The sequence below is a fragment of the Penaeus japonicus genome, unplaced genomic scaffold, assembly GCF_977035675.1.
Source record: "Penaeus japonicus unplaced genomic scaffold, GWHDUDI00000001_assembly GWHDUDI00000002, whole genome shotgun sequence".
Classification (NCBI taxonomy): Eukaryota; Metazoa; Arthropoda; class Malacostraca; order Decapoda; family Penaeidae; genus Penaeus; species Penaeus japonicus.
Window position 1 is genome coordinate 3,025,143 of NW_028234404.1, and position 20,000 is coordinate 3,045,142.

Here is a 20,000-nt window from a genome sequence, read left to right on the forward strand (position 1 = left end):
TTATTACAAAGATGCTGAAGAGGTAGATTGTTCTTAAATATAGTCATTTTTCATAATTTCTTAAACTGTTTCTTAAATTTGGGTGATTGAATGTGATATAATGTAAAAGAAAAAAAAAATTACAGAAAACTACGTGATATTGATGACATCATAGTAATTTCTGCTTCTGAGCAGATGAATAAAAAGATCGGAGTCAAAAAACTATTGTAAAATCAAGTGTGATTGTCCAAGAAATAAAATAAAATAGAAAATTACTAATGTAATACTATTTCTAATTTGTCGATTACCTATGATATGACATCATGTCATGTCATGAGGCACATGCACATACTTGTATGTATATTTATGATTATTTATATTGTTCTTTTCATTTGGAAATAAAATGATAAGTATAGAAAAACACTCTGAGAGGTTCAGTGCAGCCTCACATAGTGGGAAAACACCTGGAATGAGGCCTCATGCACTTGTTATCTTCCCGGCGGAAGCAGGAGTAGGCAAAAATGCGTCCTGTCGTGAATGGGTTAAGAATGCACTCATCTGTTCAAAAGAAGAGTAATGACTCCCCATCATCTTCCACAGGTGAATGGTGCGATGGTAGTGGGCATATATGAGGTGGTGCGGCTGGTGGGTGGACTCCGTGGCAACCACTTCACCACTGCCACCACCTCCACTTCACCTAAGGCTGTCACTGTAGCCGTTGCTTGCAGGTGAGTAGATTTGGTACCATAGGGACTTCACAAGAGAAGTTGCATATTTACAATTATTGATATTACATTAATGGTAATTTAGGAGTATTCTGCATAAACAAGCTATCATAAAAGAAAAAAAAAGAAAAAAATAGTGTACCTTATCATGAGACCTAACTGCTTCTTGGGTTTTCTTTTCCAGTGATGGTGACATAATAATCTTCGACCACAGAGAGGGGGAGTCTACCACCAGGAGAATACCGTGGACGACAGATGCGCACCGAAAACCTGTAGCTTTAGCCTTTAGTCCCAATGCAGAATGGTTACTTGTTGCCAGTAAGTGCTGGGTCATGGTATTTTCATTTCAGTTTTGAAAATCTCTCTCTCTCTCTCTCTCTCTCTCTCTCTCTCTCTCTCTCTCTCTCTCTCTCTCTCTCTCTCTCTCTCTCTCTCTCTCTCTCTCTCTCTCTCTCTCTCTCTCTCCTCCTCTCTTATTCTCTCTCTTTCTCTCACACACTCTCTTTCTTCTTTCATCTTTCCTTTCAAGAGTTATGGTATTGTGGAGCTTAGTGCTGTGAAGAAGATAGCCAATGTAGTTCAGTTCATTTATTACAGTAAGAGAGGAGTAAACAGATAGGTGAAGCAACGAGTATATGTATGTTTGTGTGTAAATAATATTCAATTGAAATAAAAACAATAACAGCAAGCATAAGATATAAAATACAAATGGATATGGCAAAGTTACACTCTCTCTCTCTCTCCTCTCCTCTCTCTCTCTCTCTCTCTCTCTCCTCTCTCTCCTCTCTCTCCTCTCTCTCCTCTCTCTCTCTCTCCTCTCTCCTCTCTCTCTCTCTCTCTCTCTCTCTCTCTCTCCTCTTCCTCTCTCTCTCTCTCTCTCTCTCTCTCTCTCTCTCTCTCTCTCCTCTCTCTCTCTCCTCTCTCTCTCTCTCCTCTCTCTCTCTCTCTCTCTCTTCTTTCTCTCTCTCTCGCTTCACGCTCTCTCTCTCTCTCTCGCTTCACGCTCTCTCTCTCTCTCTCGCTTCACTCTCTCTCCTCTCTCTCTCCTCTCTCTCTCTCTCTCTCTCTCTCTCCTCTTTCTCTCCTCTCTCTCTCTCTCCCTTTCTCTCTCTCCCTCTCTCTCTCACTCTCTCTCTCTCTCCCTCCTTCTCTCTCTTTCTTTCTCTCTCTTTTGCTCTCTCTCTCTCTCTCCTCTCTCTCTCTCTCTCTCTCTCTCTCTCTCTCTCTCTCTCTCTCTCTGTCCCTCTCTCTCTCCTCACTCTTCTCTCTCTCTTCTCTCTCTCTCCTCTCTCTTCTCTCTCTCTCTCCTCTCTCTCTCTCTTTCTCTTTCTTTCTCTCTTTTTCTCTTTCTCTTTCTTTCTCTCTCTTTCTCTTTTACTCTCTCTCCCTTTATCTCTCTCTCTGTCTTTCTCCCTTCCCTTTTACTGATGATTTACCAAAGTATATGCGGTATATAAGAAAAAGTTAAACATTATTTTATATTCCATCCACATAACACTGGCAACACAGTTGAACACCATTGTTGAGATACCTTAATCATGTGACATCTTATTTTTTCTCAGGCGAGGATGGTACACTATTTGTGGTCCCACTAGGCAGTCGCCTGGACCCTAGAGCAGTGCAGGATCACCGCTTTAAGACTGACGATGTCCTCGTTCTTCCGCCAAATGGAAGCAGAGCCCGGCCATCATCCCTTGTCTGGTGAGTGGGTTGATGGGTGTAGTAGGAGTTTAATTGGGTTTACGTCTGTGAGAGATTGTTGTTTTTTGTAAAGAAACTAAGCCAGGTAAATCAGCAATGTCTAGCAGTGTCTGTTGCATATGTCTTCCAGGTGGCAGACGATGGTTGGCGATGCCTCCCTGGCCATCATTGGTACAGAGCTGGGAGAGTTGTCCTTCATCGAGCTGAGCACGGGAAAGGAAGTGGGCGGCACATACATCACAGTACCTGTCATAGAACTGGATCTGTGCCGTGACAACTCCTTGGATACCGTCTATTTGTTGGTCAGTCTTGGGGTATCTTCAGTTTTTTATTATTATTGTTATTATCATTGTTATAATTATTATTAATGTTGTTGTTATGGCTGTTTGAACTGCCTTAACAGTTCTCAACAATCTTTTGTTATCAGAATACTTTTCATTAACCCCTTAACTCATTCATGCCGGGGCGGTTCCGTCTTTGCACGGTCGCAATACTGGGGTATTCGAATGCATAAGCCTAACGCCTCGAGATTCTCGGACGCACAAGCCGTGAGCCTGGGCTGCCCGCTCGCTCACCCCGAGCGCCGGCCTTGCCCTCATATCTTGTCCCCGGCGTCTGACGCAAAAACCACAAAACGTGTCAGCACGTCAACCGGCGCGAATGGGTTAATGACGGGTGACAAAATATCACGTCAAGTGATGGTAGCGTCAGCCACCAGGGACAAGATATTTTGTTATGGCTATCCTCCTGGTTGGCGTGCTAGGTGATTGGGCATATAGTACTTAGCCACAGCCAGTGTGAGTGAAAATCTCGAGACCATAGGCTTACACATTTGAAATATCCCGGCGTTTCAACCATTTGGAGCCATAACAGCCCTGTCGTTAACGGGTTAATCGTAGTTGTCACATTATGTGTTATTTCCTGCATATAACCAAACTGACCTTTACAGATCACAGGACCTGAGGACAGGCAATGGCGCTTGGTGTTGGAGCAGCGCAGCAGCCAATATCTCTTTCCCCTTGAACATATAACCCCAGAGTGGCCAGATGATGAGAGTCCCGGGGCTTCACTACACCGCTCAGGGCCCCCACACCGATCACGCCTGCTTGGCCTTAAGCAGTTGTCTGTTGAAAAGTTGCAGATGCTTAAACAGAGGCTTGCTGAGGCAAAGACGGGCACCAGGCGCAAACCATTAACTGAAAATAAAGGTAAGAGGTATCATCATTTTGATTAACTTTTTTTTTCTTTCTTTCTTTTTTTACCTCTCTCTCAATCTCTTGTTATTAACTCATATTAATAATGATGAAGATTTACTGGCCATCCTTATATGTATACAGTTATATTGACCATTTATATTCATGATAATCAGCATAATTATCAGTAACTATCAGCATCATCCACTAAATATAGAAATTAATTTCATTGCAATCTCTGTAAGTTATCATAGCATGAGGTAGTTGGGATCTTTCTCAATCTGCATGGTCATATAAATTGGAGAAGAAAATATTTTGATGTGGCTAACATTTATTTACCTACAATTAAAGTATACTTATTGATTTCTTGTAGAACACAAAACCAAACCTCTTCTCTCATTGATTTTTTTTAAACTATCAAATCATAGATAATCTGAAAAACATACATATAAGAGCAAAATTGAGAAAAAACTTATGTTCACAATGGTAACTCATATCATGATAGAGGCATAAAGACTAAAACCTAAATTATGTGTGTATTATGATAACACCGGGTTCCTTCTATCCGGCAACACACTCTGCACGGAACCGGGTCTCGCGTCTCTATGGGTACGTTTAGGGCACTAGAGCTGTCTTCTCTTATCTGTCATCTTGGCCAGCTATTATGTAAACCCTGATGATATTTGTATTTGTCAGTATCATTTACAATAAATGTGCATTACTCAAGATTAACTTGGGTATAATCACTCTTAACCCATTCGTGCCGGTTGACGTCCTATCACAAGATCGAAAAATATACCCGGAACCGGGTGACATCCTGAGACATTGTGCATTTTCTCACCGAGTACCAGGAAGGGCAATGTGACTTGCTGAAATGTCGGCAATAGATCGCTATGTTGTTCTCAAATATAATCATTTTACATAATTTCTTAGACTTTGGTGTTTGAGGGTCAAAATGAGATATAATGTTAGTAAAAATAATGTCAGAAAACTACATGATATTGATGACATCATGGCAATTTCTGCTTCTTTGATCGGTTGAATAAAAAGATCTGAGTCGAAAAACTGTTGTAAAATCAAATGTGTTTGGCCTAGAAATAAAATAAAGTATAGAATTACTAATGTAATACTACTTCTAATGTATTGATTACCCATGATATCATGTCATGTCGCTTCACGAGGTACATGTACATACTCATATGTACGTGTATGATTATTCATATTGTTCTTCTTTTTGTTTTGGTAAAACAAAAAAAAAAAAAAGTATAGAACATGTTTTTTGATGCCCCACTAAGATATTGCTTCCACTTTCCTTTGGTATTTTCACATAGAAGGGAAGAATATAAAATAAAACTAGAAAGGCATTACTGTAACATGTTTTATGACTAAAATAACTCCTCTGAACATGGCAATATTTTTACATGCCTTTACATTATAGATGCATTCATGAAAACCATAATTGGATGGGTGAAAAACGCTCTGAGAGGATCAGCGCGGCTCCGCGCATCAAGAAAACACCCCGGCACAAAGTGTCGCGCGCATCTTATCTTCCCGGTGTTAATGGGAGTAGGCAAAAATACGTCCCGTCGTGAATGGGTTAAGGACAGTCAAGTGTTTTGTCATTCTACAAATGTCAAATAAATTACTTACCAACTAATGGCTGACTCAAGATCACTCTGCCTTTTGTTCACAATTATCTGTATTTCTTCTCTCAAGTGAATTTAAAAAACATTTCTTAGCACTTACCAGGTAATGAATATTATGTTACCATACACACTGATGCTGTGGATTAAGTTCAGACACCTCTTTTGAGGAAGAATTATAATTTGTCTTGTTTTGTAAACATTTTCACCAGTATTCCAAGGGAAAGAGAGAGATGACACCTTCCACCCATGCACAATACTTCATTGCCATTGATATTTTAGTTTAGATTAGTTTAGTTAATATCTTCCTTCTGATTTTATCCTCTTTCATACTTTTTTGCAAGTTCTTTTTCTATGCTAGCCAACACATTATGTTTTTAGCACATAATGTCAGTGACAAATTGCATAGCTTTTGCTTTATGTTTTTATTCTTGATAACTTGTCTTTAATAGGGCAATGTCTTGTATCTCATTTGTCATTTTTGAGATTTAAAAAAAGCCACACTGTCAAGGGCCCGGAATCATGTGTACTTGGGAGATGTACCATGATCATCAAGATAAAAAGCTTAATACTTATATTGTAGATGTTAAATGGCAAATAATGATAATCCTTATAGAGGGTACTTGTATGCTATGGCAAGTTCAGACAAATAATACTTACAGTTTGCTCTTTATACAGGAGGAATATATCATTGTAACATCACTATCACAAATTTATGGAAGAAGAAATATGTTCAAGTTTTCCAAAACATTATCTTTATTATAATGAAGACATATATGCACTCCTCTCCCTTCTCGCTACTGGTGCCACTTGGCAAAAGAGCCAGACTGACAGTGGCACCTTAACCCTCTCTGGACAGGTGGTACAGTACTGTACCGCTCATTCAAAAGCCCAGTGGCCGGGCGGCACAGTATTGTGCCAGCCATTTAATTGATTTAGGCCTAAGTGCTCGAAAGCCCCGGCATTGTGACATTCAAGGCTGGAATGCCCCCGTCGTGAGTGGGTTAACACGCCTTGCATATGATTAAAGATACTCCTGGCATCAACATGTTGCCACCCGTCCACATTGGGTTAACTCATTCCAGACAGGGATAGAGTTGCTTGCTTGGGCCCCAGGACATGCACCACTCCCAAGGGTACTGGGAGCTTCATGCAACATATGTAGTAAAGGGTATTTATCAGTTCATTACGTACTTTATACTCTGTGTGATACAAATGGGAGGACAAGAAAAAACTTTCTTTTCCATATTAGTATACTTTTGTAAATAAATATATAAGAATTAATTATGCCAATGAAGGTAATATGAATAGATGGGGAAGAGGATATCCTTTATACCAAGAAATTGGCATCTTATTGTATGTTGTCACTCTCTGAAACTGGTGCTTGGTAGAGTCAATGGATGGGTGCCCTTCAAAGCTTTCTTTCCTGATGGTGCTAGTAGAGATTGGTGCTATTTTTGTTTGGGATTTTAATCTAGATCTATTTTACTGAATTTGACACCAGTTATACTAAATGAATTGCAATTGACATTCTTAGTGTCAAAATACGAGTTATTACTCATAGTCTCATAAAGAAACACAATGATCCACTTTCCCTAACTTTGAATATAACGTAACAACTATCGTCACATTCATCATGACACCCGTCGTGACAAAGACTTAAGTCATGTTTGTCATGAAATCTATAATGGGTTGAATAAGGGAGGAGCATGAAAGGGAGCATGCATGAGCCTCATGTAAGGCAGACGGAATGGGTATCCATTTTTGGCCACTCAAGTTATACTGCTGCTCATTGCAAGTTTTCACTCTTTCTTTATATATGGGAGTGTTCAATATATATTGAATTTAAGTTTACAGGAGATAAAGAGAGCCTAGACAACCTGTTGGGTACTTTCACCTTTGAGTCCCTGCCACTGACTGAAAATTAAGATAGGGCTCTAAAACTTTGTAGGATAATTCTCCGGTTACTGAATTTTGTAAGGATAACTCATTTTGCAAAAAATAAAATGTTCCAAATAAAAAGAAATCAAAAAATGTTTTAAGGTCCTTAGAAGCTTACAGATTCTTGCCACTCACAATAACACATCAAAATGACCTTCAAGCTAAAAATCCTACAAATAAATACTTAATTAGCACTGCAGAGTTCCATTCTTTGTTGCTAAATAAACCCAAACTGTATTCGTCTCTTGCATTCCAGGTGTGGACACTTGTGATATTGATGAAATGTCTGCCACAACTACCCCAGAGCAAATTATGACAACCTCCACAACCTCCATAGCCTCAGGAGGTGACGGGGAGGCTGCCCCATGCATCTCCGCCAGGCCAGAGAGGCTTTGCAAATACATCCATGACGTTATTGCGACCCCACAGTATGCCAAAGAAAGATACCTGTTAGCAGGGCATTATAAACCAAACACTACATTGATGGTTAGTTGATTGTGTCTTTTTATTATTGTTTTATGTTATTATTTTATTATTCCATTTTTGTTCTTCTGTTTGAATGATGCCATTTTAAAAGTTTGACATTCTTTTAATTTTGCAAAAAATTGCGTTACATAATTTTTGCCAACAGATTTACAGCACTGATTTGGAACCCACCCCTCTGTTTGTCTTCAAAATCATACCTGATGCTGAGAAAATCATCCTCCAAGATGAGATGATCTTCCTCTCAGATGCAACATCACGGCGGAAACTCACCATCATCTCTACGTTCTTCTCATCCTCATCAAAGATCGACGGAACAATAGTAAGCTCTTTTGTAGATGGATGAGGTACTTTAGACGAAGAGAACCCGTTGTCAAGAGGTTAAACAACCCATGGCTATAAATAGAAATTACGTTGAGAATCATGCTTCACCTTTTTAGTAATTGAACCTGTGATTGGATGATTTACATTGTACTATCAATTTGCATTCAATCATGATAAGGCTTACATACTTTGCAGGACAGCAAGGTAAATCCAGTGATCCAGGAAATAGACTTGCCGGAGGACGAAGAAATCGTGTCACTGCACTCTAGTCCCCCCCTGATCTCACAGGACGCTAACAGCAGTCCACCACGCTCTGGCAGGTCGTCTGTCGTGGGGCGGATTGGCAGAGATGAGGAAGACGAAGATTACGTAGAACTTCCAAGTCATACTTGGCCCCATGGATGCATTGTGTTAACTACCAAATCTTTGTATATATGTCAACCAAGGTATGTCTGTGAGGTCTATGGTTTTGAGATGATGTTGGGTGGCTTCATTTTTTAAAGGTGTCTATTTTGTTTCCTTATGTGAAAATTTGGTTTCTTATTAACCCTTAAAATAAAAAAAAAAAAAAAAAAAAACTTTTCGTTTAGGAAGAAAAAAAAAATTGAAAAAAAAAACTATGTTTGTTACCTCACTAGAAGAATGCTTCCACTTCCCATTGGTATTACAACATAGTTAAGCCATGCTCATCATCACTTGATGTTCTGAGTCATTCAGTGACAAATGACAGTCATTACCAGTTGATGAATTGGTTCTCCCTTTCATTAGTTTGAGGGTTTGTGCGGTAAGATTGCCTCCAGCAGTGACAAAATCACATAGATCTTATAAAAGCCATGAAATTTGCCTTAGTAGGTTTAGGCCTAGTTCACATTTAACAGAGATGGATGACTTGTGCCCCTCCCCCTCCTTGTCTCATTTACCTGAAAGTTTGTCTCATTATAGTGAAATCTTTGTTGTACTAATGTGAAACTTTACTTTAATCATTAATGGGAATTTGCAAGAGATGTTTTCATTCAGTTTTGAATTATTAATGTTCAAAATTACAATGATTACAATAAGATAATGCATATATAACATGAATCCATAATTAGACATTGTTTTCAAGCACCTCCTTTTAACACACAGAACCAGTGTAGAATCTCTCTTCATGGACTTGGTGCTCCGAGCAGGTGATATTGATAGTGCAAATAAGCTTGGTGTGATGTTCTCTCTGGACCCAAAGCTCTTTGAACTTGCGGCAGATGTCAAGCTTCAGTCCAGAAATTTCAGTGCAGCCATTGCCTTGTACAAGCACTCAAGGGTTAGCATTGCTGTTACTATTTTCATAGATAAGATGCCTTTTTTTATTGAAATGTTGCATGAAGTGTGATGAAATATATATGTACTGATTCTACTTTTATGCTCCTCAGTGTCCTCATGTGAAGTGCTCAATCAAGTTTGCTGGCCAAGGGCTTGTAACCGAGTTCCTCACCTACATGGGCACATTAACCAGTGGCGTGAGTGGGCCAGACCTTGGGGTGGAAGAGCGCCGCAACCTGGCCAACCTTGCCATCATTTGTCATTTGCACCACCTGTGTCTTCCAGGCTCACACAAGCCACCACAACAGCAACAAGCCTTGAGAAACTTGCTTCTCTTCCTTAGGGACAATCAGTACTATGATGAAGTGCTGGCACTTGCCCTGGCTGCGGGCTCCTGGCGCTGGGAGACCCTACAGTACCTGGCCGCTTCCCGAGGCCTCTATCTTGAGAAACTCCAGCTCTTGCTGGCATCACAGGCATCCCCTATCCTGGACTCAATTGACCTTGACCAGATGGGAGGCCAGACCACTATTGACAGTGTCTCTCCTCTGGCACGAGAGAGGGAGGCTGGCTATCTGCATTGTGTTTCAGACCCAGAGCTGCGTCAGGTCCTCCTCACTCGCCCAACACTAGCACGGAGACACATTGCTCTTGTACTAGGGTTGCTTTCCACACTTGAGGTCCCAGTTCTCCGTCGTCTTGCTGACCTCTACAACCCAACACAGCCAGCAATAAGGCCATTCCTACAGACAACCAATGGCAAGAAGCAGGCTTTTCCTCCGCTATCGTCAATGGTCCACAACTCTTGTCTCCTTGCATATGGCAGTGAAGAACTGGTGTCGGTTGAGGCATTTGTCGAGGTATTCCTTTCCATCATCATCCATCTAAACCAAAGAAGAGGCTGGATATACAATCCTGAACTCCTGACTTACAAAGTAGAAATTCCAAAAGAGGTGAGATCTATTTTTTTTATAGCACCATGAACTGCAAACTGTTGGAAATTTGGCATTCTTTCATACAAGTGTTATTATTCTGTCACTCACAATCATTCCATCTCCCTCAGATTGTACCAGTGCCTGTTGATAAAGTACACCACCAGGTACTGGCATGTGGATATGGCCACACTTCATTGATTATTGGCAATTATCTCTACACATGGGGCAGGCCAGACTATGGTGTTCTTGGCCATGGCTCTCGTTGCACCACAAACCCTAAACTTGTGTCAGGAGTGAATGTCTTTCTCCCAGAAGATCAGGAGGTAAGTTTTTGTATTTTTATTGTGAATACTAGTTTACTGTTTCCAATGTTGGTTTTGAGTAACAATATAATGTAACATTGAAATAAATACTGCAGATGATGTTCTTTTAGTTTACTATTATAAATACTTTGTTTATTTTATTTTTCTTGAACTATGGGTTTGATATGTGTAAAAAAAAAAATCATTATTATTCTTCTATTTATAAAATATCCGTACTATATTGAAATCTGTAGTTACATGTACTTCTCTATCATGAGTCACATGACACTGAAATAAATTGTTCGAATAGCTAAGGGATGTCTATCCCCACCCACTCTCTCCAACAGCCAAACATCAACGGCACTGTCCCCCACCTTGTGTCTGGCCCTAGCCCCTTGACACCACTCATGAACGGAAGAGGCCAGACTAGCTTGGTTTCTGATGGCTCCGAGCCAAGGATGGTTACATACTTTGCCCAGATGAAGGTGCTAAGTGTGGCTGCAGGGAAAAACCACATGCTAGCTATCACGGATAATGGGGTAAGTAGAGGTATTATGATGAGGGTGATCTGGTTATCGTTTTTGGAGTGGCAAATCCTTGTTGACGTCCACCTTTTTGCAAATGATTTGTTGAATCATATCACAAGTTAACAATTCCACTATGGGTTCTGTATTCATCACTTCACCCCTCTGGTTGGGCATGTTTCATAGGGCGGGATCACTTGTTGGTAAGACTGTTGCTGTGTTGCCAGACACATTGAGCAAAGAGCAAAGCCAAATAATGGCCATTTGTCGTTATCACATCTACTTTTGTTTATTTTTATTTAGTTTTGCTGCTTATGTCCCTATATATGATAATCATTTCTTATTTTATAATATCATTTATCTCCAATTTAGTCATCTTTGTATGAATACTTTTTGTCATTTTGTAATGTTATTTATCTATATAGTTTTGTTATCACCATAGCATTGTTTTATTTCCTCTAATTATTAGTGGGCTCAAAGAAAGGAAACATGAGAGAGACAGACAGACAGAGAGAGAGAGATATTGTTAGAGTTTTCCTTCAGTTGTGTAACAATGGCATCATACAAAATGCTCATTAATGCTACAGTACTATTATACCATATATAGACTCAGTTATCATACCATTAGGTTAAGATATAAAAAACACACAGAACATCATAAGATGTTCCTTGTTGCCAACACCCAGCCTGTGCTGAACATCTTGAGATTCAGCTCATCTCGGGAGGGATAAATGTCATTTGCACGTTTTTGTATGATTTTTTTAAGTGTTTCATTTTCATTTGCGCTCAAAACGAATTACTTCTAAAGTCCTATATATTTCTAACAGGTCTATGGTTGGGGTAATAGCAGGTACGGTCAGGTAGGCACAGGTAGCACAGGTCGCTATCCCAGGCCCACTTTGCTAACAAGTCTGGAGGGGAAGGGCATCGTGAATATTGCTTGCGGACAGTTCCACTCCATGGCAATCAGTGAGGATGGCAAGTGAGTATATAGGGAAAATAAAAATGTGCTTCATGTGATAACTTAAAATAAAATTGTGGATGTTTGATTGATAACAATTTTGTATACTTTTATGATGCAATACGTAAGAGATATGATTTTTCACTTATTTATTCTTTTTTTTTTTAAGGAATGATATCAACTTTCTATTTGCTTTTCCAGGCTATACACATGGGGTTGGGGAGTCCATGGCCAACTTGGGCATAGTAGTGTTGAGGATGTACAAGTGCCGACTGTCATTCAGAGATTGACCAAGAAGGTAGATATACAGAAGGTTGTGAGACCTCTTTGTTAACAAGTATATGGGCATAATTTATGTAGAGTTTAGGGAGATCTTATGCAAATAATAAAGTTTGTTTGTTTGTTTTTCTTTTAAGCAAATTGTTCAAGCACAAGGTGGCTATGCACACACTGTAGCCATGGCTTCTGATGGGTCTGTGTACGCATGGGGCTGCGGGACATATGGGCAGTGTGGGAATGGCGGAATCATGAAAGTCACACGGCCAGAGAGAGTCCCCCTGCCTGGGCCTGCAACACACCTCGCTGCTGGGTACTTCCAGAATGTAAGTTTGTTTTGTTCATTTCAATAAATGATAACAAAATGGCAATCAGGGTTGTATCAGTGAGGTGTTGTATATTTTGGATTAGTTTGAAAGTTTTGATTGAAAGTTTTGAGTTAAAGAGACAGGGTTTTCATCTTTTGATCCTTATTTCACTTTTTTCAGATTGCTGTAACAAAGAACCACAAAGTTTACACATGGGGCAACAACCCAGCCTGTCTCAGGGTACAGGCACAGCTACAACGGCGGGCCAGGCTGACACAGCAAGGTGAAGGAGGGAAAAAGGAGGCGGAGAATGGTAAAACAAATGGTGAGAGCAAGGAAGAAAACAGCCCAGACCACAAGGTAGAAAACAGTTCTGGGGTCACTGGAGAAATACCAGAATTGCAGTCTCCAGATAAGGAGGAGCTCAGGAAGGGTGTCAATGGTGCTATCACTGAGTCTGGAAGCCAAGAGGGACTCAGCGAGGGAGGGGAAGCAGAGGCAGAGCTTGATGACGGTGAAGACACCATTGCAACACTGCCTGAAGATGAGGAGGAGACAGAGGGCAGTGGAGGTGCCAAGTCTTTCATTATTTCTCCTGAACCATCTCCAGAGAAGGCAGCCGAGGACAGGATAGGAAATGGCGGTGACAGAGAACAGTCTGGGGAGGCCGGTAATTCTGACAGCACAAACAACAGCCAGAGCTCAAACTCACCTCAAGAAGACACTAGTGAAGCATCTTCCAACAGTAGTTCAAATAGCAATGGGAGTGAGTGTTACACATATCTTCTTGGTTGTGTTGATGTGCCAAGATCCATCTATCTTTCTTTCTATTTCTTTCTTTCATTTCTCTTTCCCTCTACTTACTTGAAAAATTCATGTTACAATAACATAAATAGTATTTTATTCAGTCAATTATACATTGAGCATAACTGAATGCTTTGTTTTAGATCAAATAGTTTTATTTTAGGCTATGTGCAGAAATATATTTAATTTATGCACTGTCCTATTATAAATCTGTAGAAATTTATTTCTCATAGACAGTACCAATGTCAGTATGAATATTTTTTAACTACAAGCTTTCTAATTTTATTTCTTTTATATTTCTTCCTTTCAGATTCATTGTCCTACAGTGCGAGTAGGGCTGTTACTGCAAACACTGTACCATCCTGCGACCCTAGTGACTTGGGCCACCTGCTACCTCAGGAAGTAGAAATGCCCCATGGCTTCGGGGCAGTGAGAGCTGTCGCCTGTGGTAGCCAGCACTCCATCCTGCTAACCACTCATGGTGCACTCTATGCTTGGGGAAGGAACATGTCTGGGCAGTTAGGTGGGCAGTGTAGTATTTTTTGTATGTGACCACTCTCCTAGGATTTTTATCTTGATTAATCATGGTAACCATCAAAATCTAACTGGCATATTAAAAACATTTTATGGTTAGTTAGTTATATAACATTCAGGATATGATTTTGAAAGTAGTGTTCTTGATATAGCAACAATATTGATACTGTGATCTAAACTTGATTCAATTTTCAAATATCCACCCCCAAGGAACCGGAAATAGGAGGGAGGTTTTGAGCCCAACACGCATCTTAGACGACGCTTATATCACCAGCATTGCTTGTGGAGCTGACTTTACTCTGGCTCTCGAATCTCAGGGACAATTATGGGGATGGGGATCAAACTATTATTCTCAGGTATATTCCCCTTTTTCATCATTTCTTTCTTATCCTTCTGTTATATTGTGTTGTAATAGTCTTCAGTGATCATATGTGGATATGTCCTCATGCCTATTATATCAACACTTAGATTTGTTTTCACTGAAATCTGACATGAAATCTTTAAAAAATCCTTATGCAGCTTGGGAAAAGCAACACACCAGAGGAGGACAAGGGACAGGCTGGGCGCGTGTTCATGCTCCGCACCACCAAGCGTGTCCTCAAAGTTCCGCACAGCGTTCACTCTAACTGCGAAACCCCAAGAGTCGTAAATGGTCTCCCACCTCACCCACACCCTCCGCCTCATCACTATGCAGCGGCCAACAACAATCAAGAAAAGGTTAGCTATAACTGCTTTCTTTCTTCTCTCTCTCTTTCTCTCTTACTCTCTTTCTCTGTCTCTCTCAATTTCTCCTTCTCTCAATTTCTCCTTCTCTTTCTTTCTCTCTCTCTCTCTCTCTCTCTCTCTCTCTCTCTCTCTCTCTCTCTCTCTCTCTCTCTCTCTCTCTCTCTCTCTCTCTCTCTCTCTCTCTCTCTCTCCTCTCTCTCTCTCTCTCTCTCTCTCTTTCTCTCTCTCTCTTCTCTCTCTCTCTCTCTCTCTCTCTCTCTCTCTCTCTCTCTCTCTCTCTCTCTCTCTCTCTCTCTCACTTTTTCTTTCTCTTTAGGGATAAACATACAGATTGTTTGAAAGATGAATATTACCTGTTTCTCAAGATCAAGATGTAATGGATGTTGTATGTGTTATTTTATGTTGTGTGAAGTTTGTATACTCTCAACCCATTTTAGAGGGGGATAGATTTTCTTGACTGGTCCCCAGAACAGGCATTAGTGTCACCTGAGAAGGTGCTTAACCCGCTAACGATGGGTGACAAGATATCGTATCAAGTGGTGGCAGCACCAGCTGCCAGGGATGAGATATTTCGTCTTGGCTATTCTCCTGGCCAGTGTGGCGGGTGACCAGGCGTATAGCACTTGGCTGGAGCCAGTGTGGGCGAATACCCCGAGGTGTTAGGCTTATACATTCGAAATATCCCATTGTTTCGACCATTTGGAGCCAAAACAGCCCCATCGGTAATGGGTTAACCTGAGGTATCATGACTTTTCACACTCTATCCATCACATTATTATACTAGAGCCATGTTTGTGTTTGTATGTTTTTTTTCCTATCTCTCTCTCTCTTCTTCTTGCAACTATCTTTTGAGACTTTATGTGTCATCTGACATCAATGAAAACTATCTGTAATGAGAAGAACTGAAGCAATGGGAAGAGCGAGTGCCACAGCACAAAGCAGCCAAACTGGCACAGGGGCAAATTACAAATGCTGCAGATGGTCTGGATTACCATCCTGTTCTCATTCTACCTACACATCATGCATCGTTGGTACTTGAGAGGGGGAGGCCAGCATTTTGCTTGCTGTGGGTCATTGCTCTCTGATGATAATGCTTGGTAGAGCCCTTGGATGGGTGACTTTCAGTGCTTTTTTACAAGTTACTGCTCAAAACAAAATAGTGATAGGTTACATGCTCAAACAACAAACATTTAACACACATCAGAAGAATTTGAGTAACCTCTTGCATCCATAACTTTTATTTCTCTTTGGAATCTTGTGGCACCCTAGTTGAACCTATTGGACCTTAAGTACTTGCTGAGGCACCCCAGGATACCACAGCATTGTGTTTGAGAACCTTTGTTTTAAACTTTTCAATTTGTATTGTTTAATGTGAATGTAAGTAATTTATGTACTATTTAAAGGAAAATTGTGAAGACTAATAGGTACACAGTGTGTGGTGCCCTTTAACCCAACCGAGCTAACTGGCTGTCAAAATGGGATATTTCTGACACTGCTGGCACCGGCTATAAATGAGAGGTACAATTAAAATGTCCTCTCCTTGCTCCTGACAATGCAGACTAGCCCAGTCAATATTTTCCCTTATATCCATTACAAAACAAGGGTTTAGGCTGAATTTCAAAAGCTGAAACTGTGAAAGCAGAGCCATGACTCATAATATTTCATGACTGTGAGCGCATTTCAACAGTGAGCAGTTTCTGATGCCGTTTCATGTATGCATTGTGGCTTAAGACTCTGGCAGGCATATGAAGAATTGCATATTGGCCATCTGCATCTTGGCCTTGTCCATTATGTAGACATCCTCATCCAGCCTTTATTTCATGTTTCAGAGCATCATTGATGCTTGTTTCTTGTGCCTTACAGTACAAACTTATCCTGCAAGTATGTAACACTCATAATATGAAAGGCTTAAAATAACCAGACTACAAAAATAAACACTGGCAACCCTTAGCCTTTTGTAAGGAAGTGGTGTTATTTTTCACCTTTTTTTCATTTTTTGGGGTTATTCATTTAACAAAGAGAAATAGAGCTATATTTCCATTTACAAATGAGTTAATGATATGGTAAAAGAATGTTACTGCATTGTATGATTATAAATTATTTACATTGATCAAACATACATCTACTTATTTTTAACTCCACAGCCAACAGGAGGAGCCCACTGGTGGTTGAGCCGAATCAGACTGGATGCAGTGGATGGTCAACCAGAGAGCAAAGGGGGTACAAAATCAGATGACATAGACGATGGAGCTTATGCTGACCGCACTCTTCACACTGCTCTTACGTTCCTCCATGGCAGTTACAACATCAAGAATCTTACAAATATGGTAAGCAAGAGAAAGAAAACCCTGTTTGCAGCTTGAATCAGAGGGAATGATTTCGTGTTTGTTAATGTTATTTTTTACTGAGATTTAGCATGTCGTCTTTCCTTCCAGCTCCAAGAAACCAGAGGTCACCAGGCCCTAGCAACAGTGTACACCCTGGAACGGCAGTACAGCCAGGCCATGCACCATCACCTCTGTGCTCTCTTGAAGCAAAGTGGCGGCCTCTACAAGCTAGAAGGAAAGGAGAACTCAAGCAACCATGAAGGGGCAGACATAGGAGAGAAGGAGGCTAATTGTTCTAGTCAGGAAAAACAAAATGGTACTTCACCTCCAGACAAAAGGTAGTTTAAGCTTGTTTTCAAAGAGTGTAGAGAGAATGTGAATAATGCAATAATGTTCTTTGATAAAGGTCAAATAATTAATGTATTTATTTTTCTTCCCATTGTATGTAATTATTGACATTTCTCATCATGCTCCTTTTCAGTCTGGTAAGTGAAGCAGTAAGAATAATTGATCACTACTTAAGGCTACAAACAGAAGAGTCACAGACAGGAATGAGACATGTTCTACAAGAAGGCATATCACTCTGGCTTTCACATTCTTTACCTTTAGCGCAGCTGGAGGATCTGCTGTTGACGCATCTTCCTCGAACTGTCTATCCTCTGGCACTGTTGCTGTTTGGGTAAGTGCTAGGATAGAGGTGTTTGTAGCTCACCTTTATATTCTCACTTGCTTTTGATTTTAGTCGCTTTGTCAAACGTTATAGAAAGACCATCTTTAGATTTAAGGGAACCATGAATTATGTGATTTGATTTTTTTATTATTATTATTATTATTATTATTATTATTATTATTATTATTCACTAACAATGGTGCATATTCCTTTCTTTCTCTCTTCTTCTTCTTATTATTATTTTCCTTTCCTTTCTTTTTTTTCTTTTTTTCACACACACTTGTGTATATACAAATGCAACTACAATATGTATATACAAACGTAACAGTGTAAAATGTGCATATACAGGGAGAGACCATGACTTGATAGGACGTCATCCATCGTGAAGGAAATATTACAATTACATAATATAACATCTTCCGGCCTGAATAGGTTGATCTTGAAAGATAGAGTTTTATGATTTTGATCATAAGAAAAGTACTTTTTATCTAAAGTATATTTTACCAAAGAGACATGCTTCTAGAAAGCAGTATGAACCCCTAGGATCTGATAATGTCCTTATTGGAGTTTGCCTTGGTTTCATTCCTGTCACTGTGTTAGAAGCCAGTACTGACTTGCAGGGTCAAAGGTCCTAGAAAGAGTTCTGATTTTATCTTAGTTCTTCCTTCTCCTCTAGAGATGTTGAATCAGAGACTCTGGTTTCATTGCAGTCTTAATATCCTTTTTTTTAAGGTCTTCATAGTCAACAGCTTAATCCTTTTGAGATGAGTTACATATGATGTTCAGCCTGGGCTTGGGCATCTTGTGTATGTTTCCTATTATTTTCCAGGCTTGTGCTATGAAATATGAATCTATATATTACGTAATAGTAAAGTGATGCTAATTAGCATTTGGTATGATATGTCATCATAACTGAAGAATCAAATTGCTTGTACTCTCAACAAAAGGAAAAAGGACAGAAAGTAAATTAAATGATAGAACAAATTCAGAAATAAGGTGTGTTTCAATATTTTATCATTAGAACTTCAAAGAATAGCAGTTGAAAGAGATCTGATAAATGACAATGCTTCGTTCTGTTGGTGATTTTAAGACAGGGATGGGTTAGGATATTCAGATTTCAGATTTAACTGAAGAAGACGAAAGAAAACATAAGATTTATGAAAGCCAAAATGTCAACATATTTAATGATTTGTCTATTATTACTGTCTGCTCTGGCCATTATTACTAATCTGTTGGTTACTGTAAAGCTTGTTGATGAAAGGTCTGCAACATTTGTTTTTGTTTGCCCTGTTGCCTGCAGCCCATAATCAGTTATACCTCCCGTTGCAGTGATGGGGCAGTCACAGACAGCAAAGAGGGGGCAGAGGATGCAACAGAAGACCCAGCCATGAAAGTCCTTGGTCAGCTCTCCACCAAATTCTGCCTCAATCTCTGTTCTTCAGTTATAAATCACCTCCAAGCTGGTAAGCTGGTAACACTGCTTCCATTATAATGTTTTTTTAAAGATGTAAGACAAAGGAAAATGAAATAGGAATGATTATTCAAATTAATGGCAAAAAAATTTAGTTGTTTCACACCAACTAACAATGTGCTTGGCTTCCTAGGAGGTGCAGGTGGAGAATATGTGGAGCTGTTGGCACAGGTGAGTGGGGTACAGCCCAGTGCAGATGCTGGCCAGAGTGGTCGGGTTGCAAACGAGGACTCTAGTCAGTTGGACTTAGCAGTAGACGCCCTGAACAAGAAGGCACCCGACACTATCAACCTAAACAAGGAAGACATTGCCAAGCTCCAAAAGGACGATGCGTTCGTGGGCAAGAAAGCCGAAGCAAGAGGCTCCATAAGTGGGTCTTCCCAGAAGCAGAAGGGTGGGAAGGCAGCAAAGGAACCGGAGAAAGACTGCGTGCTTTTTACCTGCGGTCATCACTTCACAAACAAGGATTTCAAGGTAAAGCTATGTGCTAACTTGTGGATATTTGTCATTTATATTTCAGTTATTTTGATTTACTTAAATTCTTAATTTTTATAGACTTGATTTATGATTATAACTCTGCTTCACCAAGAAAGAAATTGTTCCGCCAACAAAATGTTTTTATTGCTCACCAACAAAACACTTCTACGTTACCTCAGACCCGTGTATTACCTCAAATGGAAACGTCTGTGATGTCGGTTCCTGGACTTCTGGGGAAGACAGCAAGAGTTCTTCTCGACCAGTACCACAGTGACCAACCGGAGATGGCCTGCCCACACTGCGTTCTCGCCCATCTCACAATTAAGCTAACAAAGCACAAGCAAACAAACTAAGGGAATTATAATCAGGACTTCTGTCTGAAAAGTATGGTGACTTT

At 40.1% G+C, this 20,000-nt stretch overlaps 1 protein-coding gene across 1 annotated transcript in view; it reads left to right on the plus strand.

The window, feature by feature from the left end:
* Positions 1-20,000, plus strand: part of ca (RCC1 and BTB domain containing protein claret) — a 28,505-nt gene that overhangs the window by 6,877 nt on the left and 1,628 nt on the right. Inside the window, exons 2-26 of the mRNA XM_043003743.2 lie at positions 580-707; positions 889-1,022; positions 2,267-2,405; positions 2,536-2,707; positions 3,355-3,613; positions 7,439-7,668; positions 7,814-7,987; positions 8,185-8,435; positions 9,115-9,289; positions 9,399-10,241; positions 10,352-10,546; positions 10,873-11,064; positions 11,877-12,031; positions 12,212-12,308; positions 12,427-12,612; positions 12,775-13,360; positions 13,709-13,921; positions 14,143-14,288; positions 14,452-14,649; positions 16,803-16,985; positions 17,094-17,323; positions 17,467-17,664; positions 18,985-19,118; positions 19,260-19,600; positions 19,783-20,000. The exon at positions 19,783-20,000 is cut by the window's right edge and continues 1,628 nt beyond it. Of these exons, the coding sequence (XP_042859677.2) occupies positions 592-707; positions 889-1,022; positions 2,267-2,405; positions 2,536-2,707; positions 3,355-3,613; positions 7,439-7,668; positions 7,814-7,987; positions 8,185-8,435; positions 9,115-9,289; positions 9,399-10,241; positions 10,352-10,546; positions 10,873-11,064; positions 11,877-12,031; positions 12,212-12,308; positions 12,427-12,612; positions 12,775-13,360; positions 13,709-13,921; positions 14,143-14,288; positions 14,452-14,649; positions 16,803-16,985; positions 17,094-17,323; positions 17,467-17,664; positions 18,985-19,118; positions 19,260-19,600; positions 19,783-19,956 (5,721 nt within the window). The 5' untranslated portion in view covers positions 580-591 and the 3' untranslated portion in view covers positions 19,957-20,000. The remainder of the gene's footprint in view (positions 1-579; positions 708-888; positions 1,023-2,266; positions 2,406-2,535; positions 2,708-3,354; positions 3,614-7,438; positions 7,669-7,813; positions 7,988-8,184; positions 8,436-9,114; positions 9,290-9,398; positions 10,242-10,351; positions 10,547-10,872; positions 11,065-11,876; positions 12,032-12,211; positions 12,309-12,426; positions 12,613-12,774; positions 13,361-13,708; positions 13,922-14,142; positions 14,289-14,451; positions 14,650-16,802; positions 16,986-17,093; positions 17,324-17,466; positions 17,665-18,984; positions 19,119-19,259; positions 19,601-19,782) is intronic.